The sequence below is a fragment of the Cherax quadricarinatus genome, chromosome 77 (genome assembly GCF_038502225.1).
Source record: "Cherax quadricarinatus isolate ZL_2023a chromosome 77, ASM3850222v1, whole genome shotgun sequence".
Taxonomy (NCBI): domain Eukaryota; kingdom Metazoa; phylum Arthropoda; class Malacostraca; order Decapoda; family Parastacidae; genus Cherax; species Cherax quadricarinatus.
This window is the reverse complement of record NC_091368.1, coordinates 3,840,361-3,863,646: the sequence shown is the minus strand read 5'-3', so window position 1 is coordinate 3,863,646 and position 23,286 is coordinate 3,840,361. Positions and strand designations below refer to the sequence as shown.

At 46.5% G+C, this 23,286-nt stretch overlaps 1 protein-coding gene across 2 annotated transcripts in view; it reads right to left on the bottom strand.

Annotated features, from left to right (window-relative positions):
• The window catches only part of LOC128702016 (kielin/chordin-like protein), a 93,267-nt gene that overhangs the window by 15,194 nt on the left and 54,787 nt on the right, over positions 1–23,286 (bottom strand). For both annotated transcript variants that reach the window (XM_070101438.1, XM_070101439.1), the window contains 3 exons: positions 15,137–15,282; positions 14,030–14,203; positions 1,823–1,936 (listed from right to left, as the gene is read on the bottom strand). In XM_070101438.1, the coding sequence (XP_069957539.1) occupies positions 1,823–1,936; positions 14,030–14,203; positions 15,137–15,282 (434 nt within the window). The remainder of the gene's footprint in view (positions 1–1,822; positions 1,937–14,029; positions 14,204–15,136; positions 15,283–23,286) is intronic.

The window sequence follows — 23,286 nt, the reverse complement described above, 5'->3', positions numbered from 1 at the left end:
GCTAGCTGCTGCTGCTAGCTGTTGCTGCTAGCTGCTATCTGCTGCTGCTGCTGCTAGCTGCTGCTAGTTTCTGCTCCTAGCTGTTACTGCTATCTGCTGCTAGTTGCTGCTGCTGCTGCTAGCTGCTAATATCTGCTCCTAGCTGCTGCTGCTGCTGCTGCTGCTGCTGCTGCTGCTGCTAGCTGCTGCTGCTAGCTGCTACTAGCTGCTGCTAGCTGCTGCTGCTGCTAGCTGCTGCTGCTTCTAGCTGCTGCTGCTGCTAGCTGCTGCTGTTAACTGCTGCTGCTGCTAGCTGCTGCTGCTGGTAGCTGCTCCTGCTAGCTGCTGCTGTTAGCTGCTGCTGCTAGCTGCTGCTACTAGCTGCTGCTAGCTGTTGCTTCTAGCTGCTGCTGCTGCTAGCTGCTGCTGTTAGCTGCTGCTGCTAGCTGCTGCTAGCTGCTGCTAGCTGCTGCTGCTAGCTGCTGCTGCTGCTAGCTGCTGCTAGCTGCTGCTGCTAGCTGCTAACTGCTGCTGCTAGCTGCTTTTGCTAGCTGCAGCTGCTGCTAGCTGCTGCTGTTAGCTTCTGCTGCTGCTAGCTGGTGCTGCTGCTAGCTGGTGCTGCTGCTTCTAGCTGTTGTTGCTAGCTGTTGCTGCTGCTGCTGCTAGCTGCTGCTGCTGCTAGCTGCTGCTGCTAGCTGTTGCTGCTGCTAGCTGTTGCTGCTGCTGCTAGCTGCTGCTGCTGCTGCTGTTTGCTGCTGCTGCTATCTGCTGCTGCTAGCTGCTGGTTGCTGCTGCTGCTGCTGCTAGCTGTTGCTTCTAGCTGCTATTGCTAGATGCTGCTGCTAGCTGCTGCTGTTAGCTATCTGCTGCTGCTGCTAGCTACTGCTGCTAGCTGCTGCTGCTAGTTGCTGCTGCTGGTAGCTGCTGCTGTTTGCTGCTTCTAGCTGCTGCTACTAGCTGCTGCTGCTTCTAGCTGCTGCTGTTAGCTGCTGCTGCTTCTAGCTGCTGCTGCTAGCTGCTGCTGCTGCTGCTGCTAGCTTCTGCTGCTGCTAGCTGCTGCTGCTAGCTTCTGCTGCTGCTAGCTGCTGCTGCTAGCTGGTGTTGCTAGCTGTTGCTGCTAGCTGGTGTTGCTAGCTGTTGCTGCTTGCTGCTGCTGCTAGCTGCTGCTAGCCACTGCTAGCTGCTGTTGCTGTTGCTAGTTAGTGCTGCTAACTGCTGCTGCTAGCTGCAGCTGCTGCTGCTAGCTTCTGCTGCTGCTAGCTGCTGCTAGCTGCTGTTGCTGCTGGTAGCTGCTGCTGCTGCTGCTAGCTGCTGCTAGCTACTGCTGCTAGCTTCTGCTAGCTGCTGCTGCTGCTAGCTGCTGCTGCTAGCTGCTGCTAGCTGCTGTTGCTGCTAGCTGCTGTTGCTAGCTGCTACTGCTAGCTGCTGCTGCTAACTGCTGCTGCTAGCTGCAGCTGCTGCTGTTGCTAGCTTCTGCTGCTAGCTTCTGCTAGCTGCTGCTGCTGCTAGCTGCTACTGCTGCTAGCTGCTGTTGCTGCTGCTGGTAGCTGCTGCTGGTAGCTGCTGCTGATTGCTGCTGCTAGTTGCTGCTTGTAGCTGCTGCTGATTGCTGCTGCCAGTTGCTGCTGCTTGCTGCTGCTAGCTGCTGCTGCTATCTGCTGCTGCTAGCTGCTGCTACTGGTGATTGCTGCTGCTGCTAGCTGCTGCTGGTGCTGCTAGCAGCTGCTGGTGCTACTACTACTACTACTAAAACAACAACAACAACTACTACTACTATTAATAATAATAATAATAATAATAATAATAATAATAATAATAATAATGTACTACTAATAATACTTACGACATAAGAACCTGGTAGGGCAGCAAGATCCCCTCTCGTACTGAGGTAGACAGTTCTTGGCAAAATAATGGGCCCATCTTAACCAAGGACACTTTGATCTATCACATGAGGATCCTAATGAAATTAAGTTACAATTGAGTCAATTTAGAAAAGAAAAAATACAGCCTCTCCTCACTTAATGATGGAGTTCCATTCCTAAGAGCACATTGGTAAATGAATTCGTTGCTCAACAAGGAACATACACTGTAATGATAGTGGGTTTTTGTCAACCATTTTTGATGTTGTTTTAATGTTACCTTTGCATCATTTATAACACTTGTAGTATATTTCTAAATGTTTATACAGTAGTGTACTGTATATTGTAATAAACAGAATAGAGGAAATCAGCTCTTAATATACATTATTGAGGTATGCATATTAGTCAGAGAGCCCGTCGTAAGTCCGAGTCATTGGTAAACAAAAATACTGTACATGTACATCGCTAAGTGTGGAGAGGCTGTACAGTGTTACACATGGATATAGCAAATATTTTAATTATTAATGAAAAGAATCTCCGTAGCCAGCTCACTCAGTGGCTAACGTGTCGGTCTGGAGTTTTACAACTCACTGCGAGTTCAGTCCCCTCCCATGGTATGGTTTAGCTCTCTGGTGGGTTGGAATTATGTTAAAGTGACAGTGTTGAGGTGAGAGACAGTACTGTCAGGTAGTGTTGAGGTGAGCAAGACAGTACTGTCAGGTATTGTTGAGGAGAGCAAGACAGTACAGTGGACCCTCAACCAGCGATGGCATCGATTAACGATAAATCTGACTAGCGATACATTTTAACACAAAAATTTTGCCTCGACTAGCGCTTAAAAACCCGACCAGCGCTATTCGTTCCGTACGAGACGCGTCCACTTTGGCCTGAGTGCGCCTCACTTGTCCCGTGGGTGCCAGTGTTTACAAGCCAGCCACCACGGTCGCTTCCAAACGTACAACTGGAACATTTCATATTATCACAGCCTTTGTAGTGATTGCACCTGCAAAATAAGTCACCATGGGCCCCAAGAAAGCTTCTAGTGCCAACCCTACAGCAAAAAGGGTGAGAATTACTATGGAGATGAAGAAAGAGATCATTGCTAAGTATGAAAGTGGAGTGCGTGTCTCTGAGCTGGTCAGGTTGTATAATAAACCCCAATCAACCTCGCTACTATTGTGGGCAAGAAAACGGCAATCAAGGAAGCTGTTCTTGCCAAAGGTGCAACTATGTTTTCGAAACTGAGATCGCAAGCGGTAGAAGATGTTGAGAGACTCTTATTGGTGTGGATAAACGAGAAACAGATAGCAGGAGATAGCATCTCTCAAGCGATCATATGTGAAAAGACTAGGAAGTTGCATGGCGATTTAATTAAAAAAATGCCAGCAACTAGTGATGTGAGTGAATTTAAGGCCAGCAAAGGTTGGTTTGAGAGATTTAAGAAGCGTAGTGGCATACATAGTGTGATAAGGCATGGTGAGGCTGCCAGTTCGGACCACAAAGCGGCTGAAAAATATGTGCAGGAATTCAAGGAGTACATAGACAGTGAAGGACTGAAACCTGAACTAGTCTTTAATTGTGACGAAACAGGCCTGTTTTGGAAGAAAATGCCAAGCAGGACGTACATTACTCAGGAGGAAAAGACACTCCCAGGACATAAGCCTATGAAAGACAGGCTTACTCTGTTGATGTGTGCCAATGCTAGTGGTGATTGCAAAGTGAAGCCTTTATTGGTGTATCACTCTGAAACTCCCAGAGTGTTCAGAAAAAACAGTGTCATCAAGGCTAATTTGTGTGTGCTGTGGAGGGCAAACAGTAAGGCATGGGTCACTAGGGACTTTTTCTATGACTGGTTACACCATGCATTTGCCCCCACTGTGAAAAATTACCTAATTGAAAAGAAATTAGACCTTAAGTGCCTCCTGGTATTAGACAGTGCTCCTGGTCATCCTTCAGACTTGGCAGAGCGACTTTCTAGGGACATGAGCTTCATTAAGGTGAAGTTTTTGCCTCTTAATACCACTCCTCTCCTGCAGCCCATGGACCAGCAGGTCATTTCCAACTTCAAGAAACTGTACACAAAAGCTATGTTTGAAAGGTGCTTTGTAGTGACCTCAGAAACTCAACTGACTAAGAGAGTTTTGGAAAGATCATTTTACCATCCTCAGTTGTGTAAACATTATAGGTAAGGCTTGGGAGGAAGTGACTAAGAGGACCTTGAACTCTGCTTGGAAAAAACTATGGCCAGAATGTGTAGACAAAAGGGATTTTGAAGGGTTTGAGGCTAACCCTGAGAATCCTATGCCAGTTGAGGAATCCATTGTGGCATTGGGGAAGTCCTTGGGGTTGGAGGCTAGTGGGGAGGATGTGGAAGAGCTGGTGGAAGACGACAATGATGAACTAACCACTGATGAGCTGCTAGATCATCTTGAACAGCAAGAGGGCAGACCTGAGGAAACTGCTTCGGAGGAGGGGATAGAGAAATTGAAGAAGTTGCCTACTTCAAAGATTAAGGAAATGTGTGCAATGTTTACCTGGAGTTTACCTGGAGAGAGTTCCGGGGGTCAACGCCCCCGCGGCCCGGTCTGTGACTTAAAGTGGCTTAAAGTGGCTTAAAGTGCAAACCTTTATGGATGAAAATCACCCTGACACAGCTACTGCAACCTGTACACTGACAATGTTGTGAACCACTTTAGGAAAGTCATAAAGGAACGAGAGGTACAGGTATCTATGGACAGATATGTTGTGCGACAGAAGTCCAGTGACTCTGAAGCTAGTCCTAGTGGCATTAAAAGAACAAGGGAAGTAACCCCAGAAAAAGACTTGCTACCTCAAGTCCTAATGGAAGGGGATTCCCCTTCTAAACACTAAGAAGATCAACACTCTCCCCTCCTCCCATCCCATCAATCATCACCAGATCTTCAATAAAGGTAAGTGTCATGTAACTGTGCATGTCTTCTTCAGTTTGTGTGTATTAAAATTAATATTTCACGTGGTAAATTTTTTTTTTTCAATACTTTGGGGTGTCTTGCATGGATTAATTTGATTTCCATTATTTCTTATGGGGAAAATTAACTTGACTAACGATTATTTCGATTAATGATGAGCTCTCAGGAACGGATTAATATTGCTGGTTGAGGTCCACTGTACTGTCAGGTAGTGTTGAGGTGAGCAAGACAGTACTGTCAGTGTTGAGGAGAGCAAGACAGTACTGTCAGGTAGTGTTGAGATGAGCAAGACAGTATTGTCAGGTAGTGTTGAGAGCAAGACAGTACTGTCAGTGTTGAGGAGAGCAAGACAGTACTGTCAGGTAGTGTTGAGATGAGCAAGACAGTATTGTCAGGTAGTGTTGAGAGCAAGACAGTACTGTCAGTGTTGAGGAGAGCAAGACAGTACTGTCAGGTAGTGTTGAGATGAGCAAGACAGTATTGTCAGGTAGTGTTGAGAGCAAGACAGTACTGTCAGGTAGTGTTGAGGAGAGCAAGACAGTACTGTCAGGTAGTGTTGAGATGAGCAAGACAGTATTGTCAGGTAGTGTTGAGGAGAGCAAGACAGTACTGTCAGGTAGTGTTGAGGTGAGCAAGACAGTACTGTCAGGTAGTGTTGAGGTGAGCAAGACAGTACTGTCAGGTAGTGTTGAGGTGAGCAAGACAGTACTGTCAGGTAGTGTTGAGGTGAGCAAGACAGTACTCCTAGGAATGGAACTCAATCATTAAGTGAAGAGAGGCTGTATTTTTCCTTGCTCTGTATTCCCTGGAATGCAGGTGAGAGAGATACATGGTAATATACACTTGGAAGGTCCTCGAGGGATTGGTACCAAACCTGCGCACGAAAATCACTCCATATGAATGCAAAAGACTCAGCAGGAGATGCAGCATTTCCCTGATGAAAAGCAGGGGCACCACGAGTACACTGAGAGACAACACAGTAAGTGTCCGGGGCCCAAGACTGTTCAACTGCCTCCCAGCATACATAAGGGGGATTACCAATAGACCAAGAAGGCATTGGACAGGCACCTAAAGTCAGTACCTGACCAACTGGGCTGTGGTTCATACGTCAGCTTGCGTGCAGCCAGCAGTAACAGCCTGGTTGATCAGACCCTGATCCACCATGAGGCCTGGTCTCAGACCGGACCGTGGGGGCGTTGACCCCCGAAACCCTCTCCAGGTAGGTGGTGTTGAGGTGAGCGAGACAGTACTGCCAGGTGGTGTTGAGGTGAGTGAGACAGTTCTGCCAGGTGGTGTTGAGGTGAGTGAGACAGTACTGCCAGGTGGTGTTGAGGTGAGTGAGACAGTACTGCCAGGTGGTGTTGTGAGTGAGACAGTACTGCCAGGTGGTGTTGTGAGTGAGACAGTACTGCCGGATGGTATTGAGGTGAGGCAGTAGTGCCAGGTGATGTTGAGGGGAGACAGTACTGCCAGGTGGTGTTGAGGTGAGACAGTAGTGCCAGGTGGTGTTGAGGGGAGACAGTAGTGCCAGGTGGTGTTGAGGTGAGACAGTACTGCCAGGTGGTGTTGAGGTGAGACAGTACTGCCAGGTGGTGTTGAGGGGAGACAGTACTGCCAGGTGGTGTTGAGGTGAGTGAGACATCACTGCCAGGTGGTGTTGAGGTGAGTGAGACAGTACTGCCAGGTGGTGTTGAGGTGAGTGAGACAGTACTGCCAGGTGGTGTTGAGGTGAGACAGTACTGCCAGGTGGTGTTGAGGTGAGACAGTACTGCCAGGTGGTGTTGAGGTGAGACAGTACTGCCAGGTGGTGTTGAGATGAGACAGTACTGCCAGGTGGTGTTGAGGTGAGACAGTACTGCCAGAAGCAGGGAAGGTTCACTACACATGAATTACTGATAATACTGACATGTCCAGATTTAACCCGTAAACGGTCCAAACGTATATATACGTTTTTACCGCTAGTGCCCCAAACGTATATATACGTTTTATGTGTCCTACATTTAACATTGCCACGATAAGCCTGAGTCGCCTAGACATGTGAGAATGGGTGTGAGCACTCACTGTGCACCATATTAAAATAATTGGGGATGCCTGGGTACCATATGCTCTTTTTTCCTATTAAAAAACAACAATGTTTGTTTTCTCAAATAAGTTGGGGCAGTATGGTAGTGAACGTATATATACGTTTGGACCGTTTACGGGTTAAGGATGTATTAATAAGAGAGGCAGATAGTGTGTTTGTGTGTGTATGTGCGTATTTACTTATTTGTAGTTGCATGGGTCGAGTTACAGTTCCTGGCCCTGCCTTGTCACTAGTCACTACTACAGTGTTATTCACTAATTTTTGCAAGAGAACCGCTTCGGTTAAACACATTGATTGAGAGAGCTGCAGCTACTGCAAGTTAGCATAACTCAACTAAATTAAGTAGTACTGAGCTGCTAGTGCAATATAGTAAATGAGAAAAATTAGACATGGTAATATTAGCCTGCATATCTTGTTATTAATAGCAAAATAAAGACCAAACTTACTTAATGCTCCTTTTCTACTGGTCGGGTCTGGGATGGCTGTTCATCACTATGCGTTTTTAACCACAAATCGATCCATCATAACGGACACTGCTTGACTGCACTTTGGTTTCAAGTAAAACTAGCCCATCGCAGCTAGCTTCTACAAGCAGCAACAGTTAAGTCGTTACTTTCATATATGTTGCTGTAGTCTCAAATATCTGTTGCCTATTTTCAAACACAAATCTCCAAGAGTAACAAAATACTTCCAGTCTCCCCCGAAAGCTTGAACTCAACTGATTCAGCGAGACCACCGATGCCTAGAGCTAGACGTGTCCCTGATCAGTTTCCCGTAGTGGACACGTATGATTTCTGTACGACTAGGGTAGAGATGTTAGAATGTTATCTCTTACTGTGACTTCGTCTTCCATCTCACCTCATGAAAATATGTATCTTACTTGAAAAATTATTTTCTATATATTTTTTTTTATTAATTAATTTATATATTTTTTGAGAGCTGTGAATTGAGCCATCGTGAGCCGCGCAATGAATACCACTGCACTACTAGATCCATTCCCTGCTCCAAGAGCCTTATCATACTTCTTTTTAAAGCTGTGTATGGATCCTGTATGTGTACTCACCTAATTGAGGTTGCAGGGGTCGAGTCCAAGCTCCTGGCCCCGAGCTGTTTGTGTGTGTGTGTGTGTGTGTGTGTGTGTGTGTGTGTGTGTGTGTGTGTGTGTGTGTGAGTGAGTGAGTGAGTGAGTAATGCGGAAGATTGAGAAGGAGAAATATTAAGTTAATTGTAAGCCAGCCCGTAATGCTATGCATATAAGTGTCTTTGGCATGCTGCTCTTACCTGTATTTTTTTGTACCTCTGTATGTATGCTAAATTTCTAAATAAATAAATAAATAAAGAGGGAAGGCAGGAAACAGGTACAGTGGACCCCTGGTTTACGATGTTATTTCATTCCAAAAATATGTTCAGGTGCCAGTACTGACCGAATTTGTTCCCATAAGGAATATTGTGAATTAGATTAGTCCATTTCAGACCCCCAAACATACACATACAAACGCACTTACATAAATACACTTACATAATTGGTCGCATTGGGAGCTGATTGTAAACCGGGGGTCCACTGTATAGGGAAAAACAGGGATAAAAAAAAATTTTTATCTCTGGGAGGTCCCAGGACTGAAATATTTCTTATATGGGTTTTCCTGCAGCACCTCTTCCACCACTCTTAACTGATACTTATTTTTTCATATATTGTATGTTGCTGAACATTCCTTTCATTTTTTTTTGCATTTCTTCCTTGCAATATTTACCAGTTTGTTTCTCAGAAATGCCACTGTGGATTAGAACTTCTTTTCAAATCGTTGTTCTTGTCTGTGTTTTTGTCTTTTCTGCCCAAGTCATATTCAGCAAAACGAGATATTTTCAGTGGAACGCGCTCTCACATCTCCAGTAGACTTAGAGTTTTATGAAAATTGGCATAGATGACTGTTGCATTGCAGTGCTGTGTGACCCTCATGGATTTAGCGCTTGGTTATGATGTCTGTGACTGTTGCAGATATCTTTCTCGTCTAGACAGAGAGTAAAAAGTCACAATACTCTGACTGGAACAATACACAGATAATGGGCACATAGCAAGAAGAAACTTACGTTGATATTGTGTCTTTAAAGCCATTACCTGTTGTGTCCTCATAACCATCACCTGTTGTGTCCTCATAGCCATCACCCATTGTCTGTCGTGTCCTCATAACCATCACCCATTGTCTGTTGGGTCCTCATAACCATCACCCATTGTCTCTTGTGTCCTCATAACCATCACCTGTTGTCTGTTGTCCTCATAACCATCACCCATTGTCTGTTGTGTCCTCATAACCATCACCCATTGTCTGTTGTGTCCTCATAACCATCACCCATTGTCTGTTGTGTCCTCATAACCATCACCCATTGTTGTGTCCTCATAACCATCACCTGTTGTTTGTGTCCTCATAACCATCTCCCATTGTCTGTTGCATCCTCATAACCATCACATGTTGTCTGTGTCCTCATAACCATCACCTGTTGTCTGTTGTGTCCTCATAACCATCACCTGCTGTCTGTTGTGTCATCATAACCACCCATTGTCTGTTGTGTCCTCATAACCATCGCCCATTGTCTGTTGTGTCCTCATAACCATCACCTGTTGTGTCCTCATAACCATCACCTGTTGTCTTTTGTGTCCTCATAACCATCACCTGTTGTCTGTTGTCCTCATAACCATCTGTTGTGTCCTCATAACCATCACCCATTGTCTGTTGTGTCCTCATAACCATCACCTGTTGTCTGTTGTGTCCTCGTAACCACCTGTTGTCTGTTGTGTCCTCATAACCATCACCCATTGTCTGTTGTGTCCTCATAACCATTACCCATTGTCTGTTGTGTCCTCATAGCCATCACTCATTACCTGTTGTGTCCTCATAGCCATTACCTGTTGTGTCCTCATAGCCATTACCTGTTGTGTCCTCATAGCCATTACCTGTTGTGTCCTCATAGCCATTACCTGTTGTGTCCTCATAGCCATTACCTGTTGTGTCCTCATAGCCATCACTCATTACCTGTTGTGTCCTCATAGCCATTACCTGTTGTGTCCTCATAGCCATTACCTGTTGTGTCCTCATAGCCATCACTCATTACCTGTTGTGTCCTCATAGCCATTACCTGTTGTGTCCTCATAGCCATTACCTGTTGTGTCCTCATAGCCATCACCTGTACATCTGTTGTGCATAATTAATAACTTACAGTACATCAACTTGATGTACTATAGTTGCATCTTTGTGTGCTGATTGTGCTATCATATATTGTGTGTCATTTTGTATATTTATGGAATGTCATTACTGCATACACTAATACAGTACTGCATTTTATAAATTTTATATTTTAATTTGACTCCCCGTTCATAAAAATGTTTGCTGCTAATATACATCTTGGCTGTTTTTCAGATGACTGCACATGTTAAGGCACCAGGCTATACTGTTCATCAGCACGAATGGATTCGAAGGCCATGATAAGTCATGGTATTAGTGCACGTGACTCCAACTTGCTTTCTGTAAACCTCTGGGATTCCCCATTTTCTTTATCCCCAACAAGGAAGTCATAGGATGGGAGGTGAGGGCCAGTCAGCAGATGGCCCTCTCACTCTGCTGTGATATGGGCTGGTGCTGATGTGTTCCTGCCTTGCCTCAAGAGAACGTTCCTCTCTTATCTGTTGAGTAACAGATTATCAATGCACAGCAATGGGCATAGCTCCTCTCTTAAGTGGTAAGTGTATCTTATAATCCTGCATATTTTTTTGAAACTAGTTTAACTTATATGTCTTCTCTCTTAAGTGGTAAGTGTACTTTATAATGCTGCATATCTTTCAAAATTAGTTTAAATTATAAGATATTTTTTCTCCAGACTACATTACACTATCTGTGTACTCACACCTGCTGTGGCACAGAATAAAAACGAAGCTTGAGAAAGAATGAGTGTTGTACACAATTTGTAATAACACAATTGCAAACAAACTGAGGAATGGGTAGGGGTTGAAGCCATGGTGAGAGAGTTGTAAAACTCCAGGAAAGCTGGCCCACTGGTTTACACACTGGCCTGGAGTTTTACGACTCGCTCACCATGGCTTCGACTCCCATCCATTTCGTGGTTTGTTATACACAGATTTAGTTTCAAATATTAATTTATGTAGCCTGGAACCTAACCTGCTGTATAAGCAGGGCACTCCTGTAATTAGTGAATCAATTTTAAATAATAAGACATACTTTTAAAAATTGTACCATTGTTCATTTAGCCACCTTTCTTATTGTACATATCATTTAGTTAATTGCATAAAAATCCTGCTTAATAGTTTGTCTAATTCTTAAGCAGTTTTTAAGCATTAGGATTAGTCTGCCCAAAATGCATTAAATGCCAATGACTTTCTTTTTGTACCTAACAGTGTTATACAGTGGACCCCCGCATAACGATCACCTCCGAATGTGACCAATTATGTAAGTGTATTTATGTAAGTGCGTTTGTACGTGTATGTTTGGGGGTCTGAAATGGACTAATCTACTTCAGAATATTCCTTATGGGAACAAATTCGGTCAGTACTGGCACCTGAACATACTTCTGGAGTGAAAAAAAATCGTTAACCGGGGGTCCACTGTATTACATGTAAACTACATTACTTTTGTACAGCTTTTTTTTATACTGGCCGTCTCTCACTGAGACAGGTGTTAGTTAACCCTTTCAGGGTCTAGAGCCCCCGCCCCTAAACTTGTTCTCAGGGTCGAAAATTTTTCGAAAAAAAAAAAAAAATTCTTATGAAATGATAGGGGATCTTTTCCCAATGATAATGACACCAAAAGTATGAAATTTGATGGTAAACTTACGGAATTATACTCTCGCAAAGTTAGTCTCAAAGATGTTGACGCATCAGCGATCTCGCCCAATTTGAGCCCTATTTTCGGCCAATGCCAATGCACCAGGCGTCAAAAATCATAGTTATTTCATTAGAACTCCATTCGTTCTATCGAATGAGTACAAGAAACCAGCCAGTTACTGATTTCAACTATCCAATACAGTGGTCAGAAATTGACAATTTCGTCAATACCACGCAAATTTCAAAAGATGCCAATTTCAAAATAGGGTCTAGAATAAACAAGACAGACATTCCTGGCACTAAAATAACATTTTCTCTGTTCGTTAGTCATGTCCCCAGGCCCCTCTTACATTTCTTTGCTTTCCACTATGAACATTTATTCTCGCAAAAAATAGATTACTGTTATGCAGACTATGTCATTAGTGTAAAAATGGTATAAATAATATCAGCACACTTGTGAAAGAATATTAGACTAACTAGTTGACGTATATTGGAAGTGTGGCATGATTTGTTTACTTTTGAACATTGGCAAAAATCAAACATTTATGCTACTTTGAGCTCAGTTTCAAGGTACTTTTCATTGTTAAACTAATCAAAATCATCTCATTTTCTGTAACCTGTCTTCCATTCTATAAAATGACACAAAGAAAATGAGAATACAACCATAAATACCATACAAAAATACACTGCAAAGTCGCTGTTTTAAACAAAAAACACGGAGTTTTTTTTTTTCTCATTATGCACTGTGTGCTGCAGGATTTCTTTTTATACTATGCACACTGACCACACAGACCCATTCTTTCATATGTAGGCCTACCAGCTTTCTCCCGCTGGATTTGAAGGCATGCTAGTACGGCACCAACCCTGGCATGCAAGCCATACTAGTACGACACTGACCCTGAAAGGGTTAAGTAAATACTGTCTAACAAGTTTTAATTTGATTTTACTTACCATAAGCAGTCAATATTTAATGAATTATGGATAGATTTGCATAAGAATTTCATGCACAATAAAAAAGAAAAGAATACTTTAAGAATTTATTTATATCACAGGAACAACAATAAATGCACGTGAAAAGGCTTATTTTATTTGAATCAAATTATTAAAGAAAAACTCATTTTTTGTTAGTCCGTGAAGTAAAAACGGATACTGTAGCAGTTTTATAGTGTTGCCCCAAACGTTGTTTTAAATACACAAACAACCCGCACACAGGAGAGAGGAGCTTGTGACAATGTTTCAGTCCGACTTGGACTACTTACAAGACACAGACTTACGATGGTTCCTCGGGATACGAACTTAATTCGCTCCAGAAGGCTGTTCGAGTGCTGATACCAAATGAATTTGTTCCCATAAGGAATAATGTAAATTAGATTAATCCGTTTCAGATCCTCAAAATATACTTACAAAAGCACTTACGTAAATACACTTATTTAATTGTTCGAGCTTTAAGCTGTTCGTATCCCGAGGTACCACTGTATATGTAAAGAGTACCATATTTTACAGCAAACCTTATTTGGGGAAAAAATAGTATCTTCAATGCCATAAAATACAGTAATTATTATTTACAATTTCTTTACATACAAATACCATGTTATTAAGTATTCTTTAAATACAGATTAGGTGGAGATATGCGCAGTTAGACGAAAATTGCAAGAGCAACAAGAGAGCAGGATCTTGCACATGCATACTGGAGAATCATGCTGCAACACACTGACTCATTCCATTGTTAGATATGTAAGTATATTTATTTCTGGAAACTAAAATAATCAACAAACAAGCAAACAGTTAGTAGAGACTGGCTAGTAGATGACAAACTTGGAATGCAAGTTACCTCTTGATGGGCGATCAAGACTATTAAGTCTATATATTTTATCAAGTGGTATTTATTATAAAACATCTAGTAAAAAAGATTCACTATTACATTTATGTTTATTTCATCTAGAAAACAAAAAGGCAATATCTCATTCTGTACCAAGTAACTTTTTCACCAATTAAAAATTTATCAGCTCTAGATTCCTAAAACTCTAAATTTAAAATATTTGTATAAGAAATCACAACAGCATTAGTAAATTTTTTTTTGGGGTGTTAAAAGCTCCGTACATCGTCAGACTTAATATTTAGTTTGCTTGGAAAAAACACAATGCAACATGGGTTTGTAAAAAATATATTACTATTATTTTTTTCAAGGGGAATGAGGTGCCTTGATGCTAGTGAAAAGCTCTTGATCCATGGAATTGGAGCTACCCTCCCCTTCCTTGGATTAAATGTAATTGATTTAGTGCTTCCCCACGAGTCGAATAATAGTATTATCCCTGTTTTGATCAATTACCACATGTCGTCTGGCACTCCTGGAGTGTTTCGAATCTGTTGCGGTTTCCACCACAGCCGCCATACACAAACTCCTTACACTGGCGACTTGCTGAATTGTATGTGAACTTAATAAAATATCCAAAGCAGTGTCCTGAATCTGCCTTCAAGAAGCACCGCTGTGGTTTTGTGCTGCCTGGAAATAAGATTAATACCATTATAATCAAGTGGAATGTGGGTGCTCCTTGACTTAAAATATTTCAACTTTATGAAGGTTGAACTTAAGATAATTACCCAGTATGAAAGCGGCAAGTCCATAACTTTTATTTGTTTATTTACTTTTCAATACTGGTATTTAGTTACAGTAATTATTTGTTTATTTACTTATACAGTGGTAGTAGTTATATTTTACTTATTTATTTAGCGTATATTCATAGCTGACTTGTGATATTTTCAGCTTATGATGGGTTCGTTGGAATGTAACTCCATTGTAAGCCACGGAGCACCTGTATATAGACTGCATTGTTTTACATTTATTTCCTTTCATACTGAGTTATTAAATACAGTGGACCCCCGCTTAACAATCACCTCCCAGTGTGACCAATTATGACTTAAGAAATCGTAATGACACGATTGCAAACGTGTCATTACGATTTCTTAAGTCATGTTGACGGCAGTGAAGGGACTTGAGCTAGAGTTCGTCATGGTCACGCTAGCTGGAGATTCGTCTGTAAAAACTTGCATTTGTGGTCACAGAGGTGCCTGTGCTAACCTTCCTATGGTGTAGAAATATACCTAGTTGGATGAATCTTATTGTGGCTAGCTGGTCTAGTGGCTAACGCGACGGGCTGGAGTTTTGAGACTATGACCGCGGGTTCAATCCCGGCCGGGGGTATGGTTCGACCAATTATGCAAGCGTATTTATGTAAGTGCGTTTGAACGTGTATGTTTGGGGGTCTGAAATGGACAAATCTACTTCACAATATTCCTTATGGGAACAAATTCGGTCAGTACTGGCACCTGAACATACTTCTGGAATGAAAAAATATCGTTAACTGGGGGTCCACTGTACAATTATTATATTCACAACACTGTTTTTGCACAAGTTTAATAAAATGCAAATACAAACGTTTTGTGTTCGTTCGAGTGGTCTGGGCGGGCTGTGGAGTGGAGTGGAGTGGGCGGCACGATGCTTCGCACTCCGCTTGGGAGTGATACAAGTTCTTGGTTCCTCCACATCCACCGTAAATAATGTTCTCACAATTCTGGGTGTCGCTGTGGAATTAAAAAAAAAAATAATAACTTTCAAGTCATGAATATTTTCCAAATTTATCAACTATAATATTCATGGAGCTCTAAAGCCTGTAGGGGCCATACTGCACTTGGAGTGAGAAGTAATCAGGTCTGATCCCAGGAAGGAAAAGGTAGATTCAGTTTTCCTGGATCAAGAGCTCTTGACCAGTATCAATGCATGGCCTCCCGTGAAGGGTTAAACTCATTAAGAGCCAGAATTAATGAAATACAAGTGGGCCTCACTTTACAGCACTGAATTTTATGGGATTTCAATAATGCAGCAGTTTTCAATTATACCCATTCTTCATTTATTCAGACTTCCTACAATAAATATATTCACCACTCACTATAAGCTAATGATGAAAATACTTTAAGGTATGTAGTGTATGTATTGTATATGCATTATTTTAGGCCTAGCTCTGTTGCTCATTTAATACGTATATGATAGTGTAAACATGTTAGCAGGCTTTTATATGCACTTCATGGCAATTTTTCTTTTACAGCAGTATCCCTGAACCTAACCTGCTGGGCAGTACAGTGCCTGCATACTGAAGGATGGGTGGGGATGTTACAGTCCTGGAGGTGGGCAGTACAGTGCCTGCACTCTGAAGGATGGGTGGGGATGTTACAGTCCTGGAGGTGGGCAGTACAGTGCCTGCACTCTGAAGGATGGGTGGGGATGTTACAGTCCTGGAGGTGGGAAGTACAGTGCCTGCACACTGAAGGATGGGTGGGGATGTTACAGTCCTGGAGGTGGGCAGTACAGTGCCTGCACTCTGAAGGATGGGTGGGGATGTTACAGTCCTGGAGGTGGGAAGTACAGTGCCTGCACACTGAAGGATGGGTGGGGATGTTACAGTCCTGGAGGTGGGAAGTACAGTGCCTGCACTCTGAAGGATGGGTGGGGATGTTACAGTCCTGGAGGTGGGCAGTACAGTGCCTGCACACTGAAGGATGGGTGGGGATGTTACAGTCCTGGAGGTGGGCAGTACAGTGCCTGCACTCTGAAGGATGGGTGGGGATGTTACAGTCCTGGAGGTGGGAAGTACAGTGCCTGCACACTGAAGGATGGGTGGGGATGTTACAGTCCTGGAGGTGGGAAGTACAGTGCCTGCACACTGAAGGATGGGTGGGGATGTTACAGTCCTGGAGGTGGGAAGTACAGTGCCAGCATACTGAAGGATGGGTGGGGATGTTACAGTCCTGGAGGTGGGAAGTACAGTGCCTGCACACTGAAGGATGGGTGGGGATGTTACAGTCCTGGAGGTGGGAAGTACAGTGCCTGCACACTGAAGGATGGGTGGGGATGTTACAGTCCTGGAGGTGGGAAGTACAGTGCCTGCACTCTGAAGGATGGGTGGGGATGTTACAGTCCTGGAGGTGGGCAGTACAGTGCCTGCACTCTGAAGGATGGGTGGGGATGTTACAGTCCTGGAGGTGGGAAGTACAGTGCCTGCACTCTGAAGGATGGGTGGGGATGTTACAGTCCTGGAGGTGGGCAGTACAGTGCCTGCACTCTGAAGGATGGGTGGGGATGTTACAGTCCTGGAGGTGGGCAGTATAGTGCCTGCACTCTGAAGGATGGGTGGGGATGTTACAGTCCTGGAGGTGGGCAGTACAGTGCCTGCACTCTGAAGGATGGGTGGGGATGTTACAGTCCTGGAGGTGGGCAGTACAGTGCCTGCACTCTGAAGGATGGGTGGGGATGTTACAGTCCTGGAGGTGGGCAGTACAGTGCCTGCACTCTGAAGGATGGGTGGGGATGTTACAGTCCTGGAGGTGGGAAGTACAGTGCCAGCACTCTGAAGGATGGGTGGGGATGTTACAGTCCTGGAGGTGGGAAGTACAGTGCCTGCACACTGAAGGATGGGTGGGGATGTTACAGTCCTGGAGGTGGGAAGTACAGTGCCAGCACTCTGAAGGATGGGTGGGGATGTTATAGTCCTGGAGGTGGGAAGTACAGTGCCTGCACACTGAAGGATGGGTGGGGATGTTACAGTCCTGGAGGTGGGAAGTACAGTGCCTGCACACTGAAGGATGGGTGGGGATGTTACAGTCCTGGAGGTGGGCAATACAGTGCCTGCACACTGAAGGATGGGTGGGGATGTTACAGTCCTGGAGGTGGGCAGTACAGTGCCTGCACACTGAAGGATGGGTGGGGATGTTACAGTCCTGGAGGTGGGCAGTACAGTGCCTGCACACTGAAGGATGGGTGGGGATGTTACAGTCCTGGAGGTGGGCAGTACAGTGCCTGCACACTGAAGGATGGGTGGGGATGTTACAGTCCTGGAGGTGGGAAGTACAGTGCCAGCACACTGAAGGATGGGTGGGGATGTTACAGTCCTGGAGGTGGGAAGTACAGTGCCTGCACACTGAAGGATGGGTGGGGATGTTACAGTCCTGGAGGTGGGAAGTACAGTGCCTGCACACTGAAGGATGGGTGGGGATGATACAGTCCTGGAGGTGGGAAGTACAGTACCTGCACACTGAAGGATGGGTGGGGATGTTACAGTCCTGGAGGTGGGAAGTACAGTGCCAGCACACTGAAGGATGGGTGGGGATGTTATAGTCCTGGAGGTGGGAAGTACAGTGCCTGCACTCTGAAGGATGGGTGGGGATGTTACAGTCCTGGAGGTGGGAAGTACAGTGCCAGCACACTGAAGGATGGGTGGGGATGTTACAGTCCTGGAGGTGGGAAGTACAGTGCCTGCACACTGAAGGATGGGTGGGGATGTTACAGTCCTGGAGGTGGGAAGTACAGTGCCTGCACTCTGAAGGATGGGTGGGGATGTTACAGTCCTGGAGGTGGGAAGTACAGTGCCTGCACACTGAAGGATGGGTGGGGATGTTACAGTCCTGGAGGTGGGAAGTACAGTGCCTGCACTCTGAAGGATGGGTGGGGATGTTACAGTCCTGGAGGTGGGAAGTACAGTACCTGCACTCTGAAGGATGGGTGGGGATGTTACAGTCCTGGAGGTGGGAAGTACAGTGCCTGCACACTGAAGGATGGGTGGGGATGTTACAGTCCTGGAGGTGGGAAGTACAGTGCCTGCACTCTGAAGGATGGGTGGGGATGTTACAGTCCTGGAGGTGGGAAGTACAGTGCCTGCACACTGAAGGATGGGTGGGGATGTTACAGTCCTGGAGGTGGGAAGTACAGTGCCTGCACTCTGAAGGATGAGTGAGGATGTTACAGTCCTGGAGGTGGGAAGTACAGTGCCTGCACTCTGAAGGATGGGTGGGGATGTTACAGTCCTGGAGGTGGGAAGTACAGTGCCTGCACACTGAAGGATGGGTGGGGATGTTACAGTCCTGGAGGTGGGAAGTACAGTGCCAGCACTCTGAAGGATGGGTGGGGATGTTACAGTCCTGGAGGTGGGAAGTACAGTGCCTGCACACTGAAGGATGGGTGGGGATGTTACAGTCCTGGAGGTGGGAAGTACAGTGCCTGCACACTGAAGGATGGGTGGGGATGTTACAGTCCTGGAGGTGGGAAGTACAGTGCCTGCACACTGAAGGATGGGTGGGGATGTTACAGTCCTGGAGGTGGGAAGTACAGTGCCTGCACACTGAAGGATGGGTGGGGATGTTACAGTCCTGGAGGTGGGAAGTACAGTGCCTGCACACTGAAGGATGGGTGGGGATGTTACAGTCCTGGAGGTGGGAAGTACAGTGCCTGCACACTGAAGGATGGGTGGGGATGTTACAGTCCTGGAGGTGGGAAGTACAGTACCTGCACTCTGAAGGATGGGTGGGGATGTTACAGTCCTGGAGGTGGGAAGTACAGTGCCTGCACACTGAAGGATGGGTGGGGATGTTACAGTCCTGGAGGTGGGAAGTACAGTGCCTGCACACTGAAGGATGGGTGGGGATGTTACAGTCCTGGAGGTGGGAAGTACAGTGCCTGCACACTGAAGGATGGGTGGAGGTGTTACAGCACCGGAAGTGGGAAGTACAACACCTGCACACTGAAGGATGGGTGGAGGTGTTACAGCACCGGAAGTGGGAAGTACAACACCTGCACACTGAAGGATGGGTGGAGGTGTTACAGTCCTGGAGGTGGGAAGTACAGTGCCTGCACACTGAAGGATGGGTGGGGATGTTACAGTCCTGGAGGTGGGAAGTACAGTGCCTGCACACTGAAGGATGGGTGGGGATGTTACAGTCCTGGAGGTGGGAAGTACAGTGCCTGCACACTGAAGGATGGGTGGGGATGTTACAGTCCTGGAGGTGGGAAGTACAGTGCCAGCACTCTGAAGGATGAGTGAGGATGTTACAGTCCTGGAGGTGGGAAGTACAGTGCCAGCACTCTGAAGGATGGGTGGGGATGTTACAGTCCTGGAGGTGGGAAGTACAGTACCTGCACTCTGAAGGATGAGTGAGGATGTTACAGTCCTGGAGGTGGGAAGTACAGTACAGTCCTGGAGGTGGGAAGTACAGTGCACTCTGAAGGATGAGTGAGGATGTTACAGTCCTGGAGGTGGGAAGTACAGTACACCTGCACTCTGAAGGATGAGTGAGGATGTTACAGTCCTGGAGGTGGGAAGTACAGTGCCTGCACACTGAAGGATGGGTGGGGATGTTACAGTCCTGGAGGTGGGAAGTACAGTGCCTGCACACTGAAGGATGGGTGGGGATGTTACAGTCCTGGAGGTGGGAAGTACAGTGCCTGCACACTGAAGGATGGGTGGAGGTGTTACAGCACCGGAAGTGGGAAGTACAACACCTGCACACTGAAGGATGGGTGGAGGTGTTACAGCACCGGAAGTGGGAAGTACAACACCTGCACACTGAAGGATGGGTGGAGGTGTTACAGCACCGGAAGTGGGAAGTACAACACCTGCACTCTGAAGGATGGGTGGTGTTACAGTCCTGGAGGTGGGAAGTACAGTGCCTGCACTCTGAAGGATGAGTGAGGATGTTACAGTCCTGGAGGTGGGAAGTACAGTGCCTGCACACTGAAGGATGGGTGGGGATGTTACAGTCCTGGAGGTGGGAAGTACAGTGCCTGCACTCTGAAGGATGGGTGGAGGTGTTACAGCACTGGAAGTGGGAAGTACAACACCTGCACACTGAAGGATGGGTGGAGGTGTTACAGCACCGGAAGTGGGAAGTACAACACCTGCACTCTGAAGGATGGGTGGAGGTGTTACAGTCCTGGAGGTGGGAAGTACAGTGCCTGCACGCTGAAGGATGGGTGGGGATGTGACAGTCCTGGAGGTGGGAAGTACAGTGCCTGCACTCTGAAGGATGGGTGGGGATGTTACAGTCCTGGAGGTGGGAAGTACAGTGCCTGCACTCTGAAGGATGAGTGGGGATGTTACAGTCCTGGAGGTGGGAAGAACAGTGCCTGCACTCTGAAGGATGGGTGGGGATGTTACAGTCCTGGAGGTGGGAAGTACAGTGCCTGCACTCTGAAGGATGGGTGGGGATGTTACAGTCCTGGAGGTGGGAAGTACAGTACCTGCACTCTGAAGGATGGGTGGGGATGTTACAGTCCTGGAGGTGGGAAGTACAGTGCCTGCACTCTGAAGGATGGGTGGGGATGTTACAGTCCTGGAGGTGGGAAGTACAGTGCCTGCACTCTGAAGGATGGGTGGGGATGTTACAGTCCTGGAGGTGGGAAGTACAGTGCCTGCACTCTGAAGGATGGGTGGGGATGTTACAGTCCTGGAGGTGGGAAGTACAGTGCCTGCACTCTGAAGGATGGGTGGGGATGTTACAGTCCTGGAGGTGGGAAGTACAGTGCCTGCACACTGAAGGATGGGTGGGGATGTTACAGTCCTGGAGGTGGGAAGTACAGTGCCTGCACTCTGAAGGATGGGTGGGGATGTTACAGTCCTGGAGGTGGGAAGTACAGTGCCTGCACACTGAAGGATGGGTGGGGATGTTACAGTCCTGGAGGTGGGAAGTACAGTGCCTGCACACTGAAGGATGGGTGGGGATGTTACAGTCCTGGAGGTGGGAAGTACAGTGCCTGCACACTGAAGGATGGGTGGGGATGTTACAGTCCTGGAGGTGGGAAGTACAGTGCCTGCACACTGAAGGATGGGTGGGGATGTTACAGTCCTGGAGGTGGGAAGTACAGTGCCTGCACACTGAAGGATGGGTGGGGATGTTACAGTCCTGGAGGTGGGAAGTACAGTGCCTGCACACTGAAGGATGGGTGGGGATGTTACAGTCCTGGAGGTGGGAAGTACAGTACCTGCACACTGAAGGATGGGTGGGGATGTTACAGTCCTGGAGGTGGGAAGTACAGTGCCTGCACACTGAAGGATGGGTGGAGGTGTTACAGCACCGGAAGTGGGAAGTACAACACCTGCACACTGAAGGATGGGTGGAGGTGTTACAGCACCGGAAGTGGGAAGTACAACACCTGCACACTGAAGGATGGGTGGAGGTGTTACAGCACCGGAAGTGGGAAGTACAGTGCCTGCACACTGAAGGATGGGTGGGGATGTTACAGTCCTGGAGGTGGGAAGTACAGTGCCTGCACTCTGAAGGATGGGTGGGGATGTTACAGTCCTGGAGGTGGGAAGTACAGTGCCTGCACACTGAAGGATGGGTGGGGATGTTACAGTCCTGGAGGTGGGAAGTACAGTGCCTGCACTCTGAAGGATGGGTGGGGATGTTACAGTCCTGGAGGTGGGAAGTACAGTACCTGCACTCTGAAGGATGGGTGGGGATGTTACAGTCCTGGAGGTGGGAAGTACAGTGCCTGCACACTGAAGGATGGGTGGGGATGTTACAGTCCTGGAGGTGGGAAGTACAGTGCCTGCACTCTGAAGGATGAGTGAGGATGTTACAGTCCTGGAGGTGGGAAGTACAGTGCCTGCACTCTGAAGGATGGGTGGGGATGTTACAGTCCTGGAGGTGGGAAGTACAGTGCCTGCACTCTGAAGGATGAGTGAGGATGTTACAGTCCTGGAGGTGGGAAGTACAGTGCCTGCACTCTGAAGGATGGGTGGGGATGTTACAGTCCTGGAGGTGGGAAGTACAGTGCCTGCACTCTGAAGGATGAGTGAGGATGTTACAGTCCTGGCGGTGGGAAGTACAGTGCCTGCACTCTGAAGGATGAGTGAGGATGTTACAGTCCTGGAGGTGGGCAGTACAGTGCCTGCACACTGAAGGATGAGTGAGGATGTTACAGTCCTGGAGGTGGGAAGTACAGTACCTGCACTCTGAAGGATGAGTGAGGATGTTACAGTCCTGGAGGTGGGAAGTACAGTACCTGCAATCTGAAGGATGAGTGAGGATGTTACAGTCCTGGAGGTGGGCAGTACAGTGCCTGCACACTGAAGGATGAGTGAGGATGTTACAGTCCTGGAGGTGGGAAGTACAGTACCTACACTCTGAAGGATGAGTGAGGATGTTACAGTCCTGGAGGTGGGAAGTACAGTACCTGCACTCTGAAGGATGAGTGAGGATGTTACAGTCCTGGAGGTGGGAAGTACAGTACCTGCACTCTGAAGGATGAGTGAGGATGTTACAGTCCTGGAGGTGGGAAGTACAGTGCCTGCACTCTGAACGATGTGTGAGGATGTTACAGTCCTGGAGGTGGGACGTACAGTGCCTGCACTTTGAAGGATGAGTGGGGATGTTACAGTCCTGGAGGTGGGCAGTACAGTACCTGCACTCTGAAGGATGAGTGAGGATGTTACAGTCCTGGAGGTGGGAAGTACAGTACCTGCACTCTGAAGGATGAGTGGGGATGTTACAGTCCTGGAGGTGGGAAGTACAGTGCCTGCACTCTGAAGGATGAGTGAGGATGTTACAGTCCTGGAGGTGGGAAGTACAGTACCTGCACTCTGAAGGATGAGTGAGGATGTTACAGTCCTGGAGGTGGGAAGTACAGTACCTGCACTCTGAAGGATGAGTGGGGATGTTACAGTCCTGGAGGTGGGAAGTACAGTGCCTGTACTCTGAAGGATGGGTGAGGATGTTACAGTCCTGGAGGTGGGAAGTACAGTACCTGCACTCTGAAGG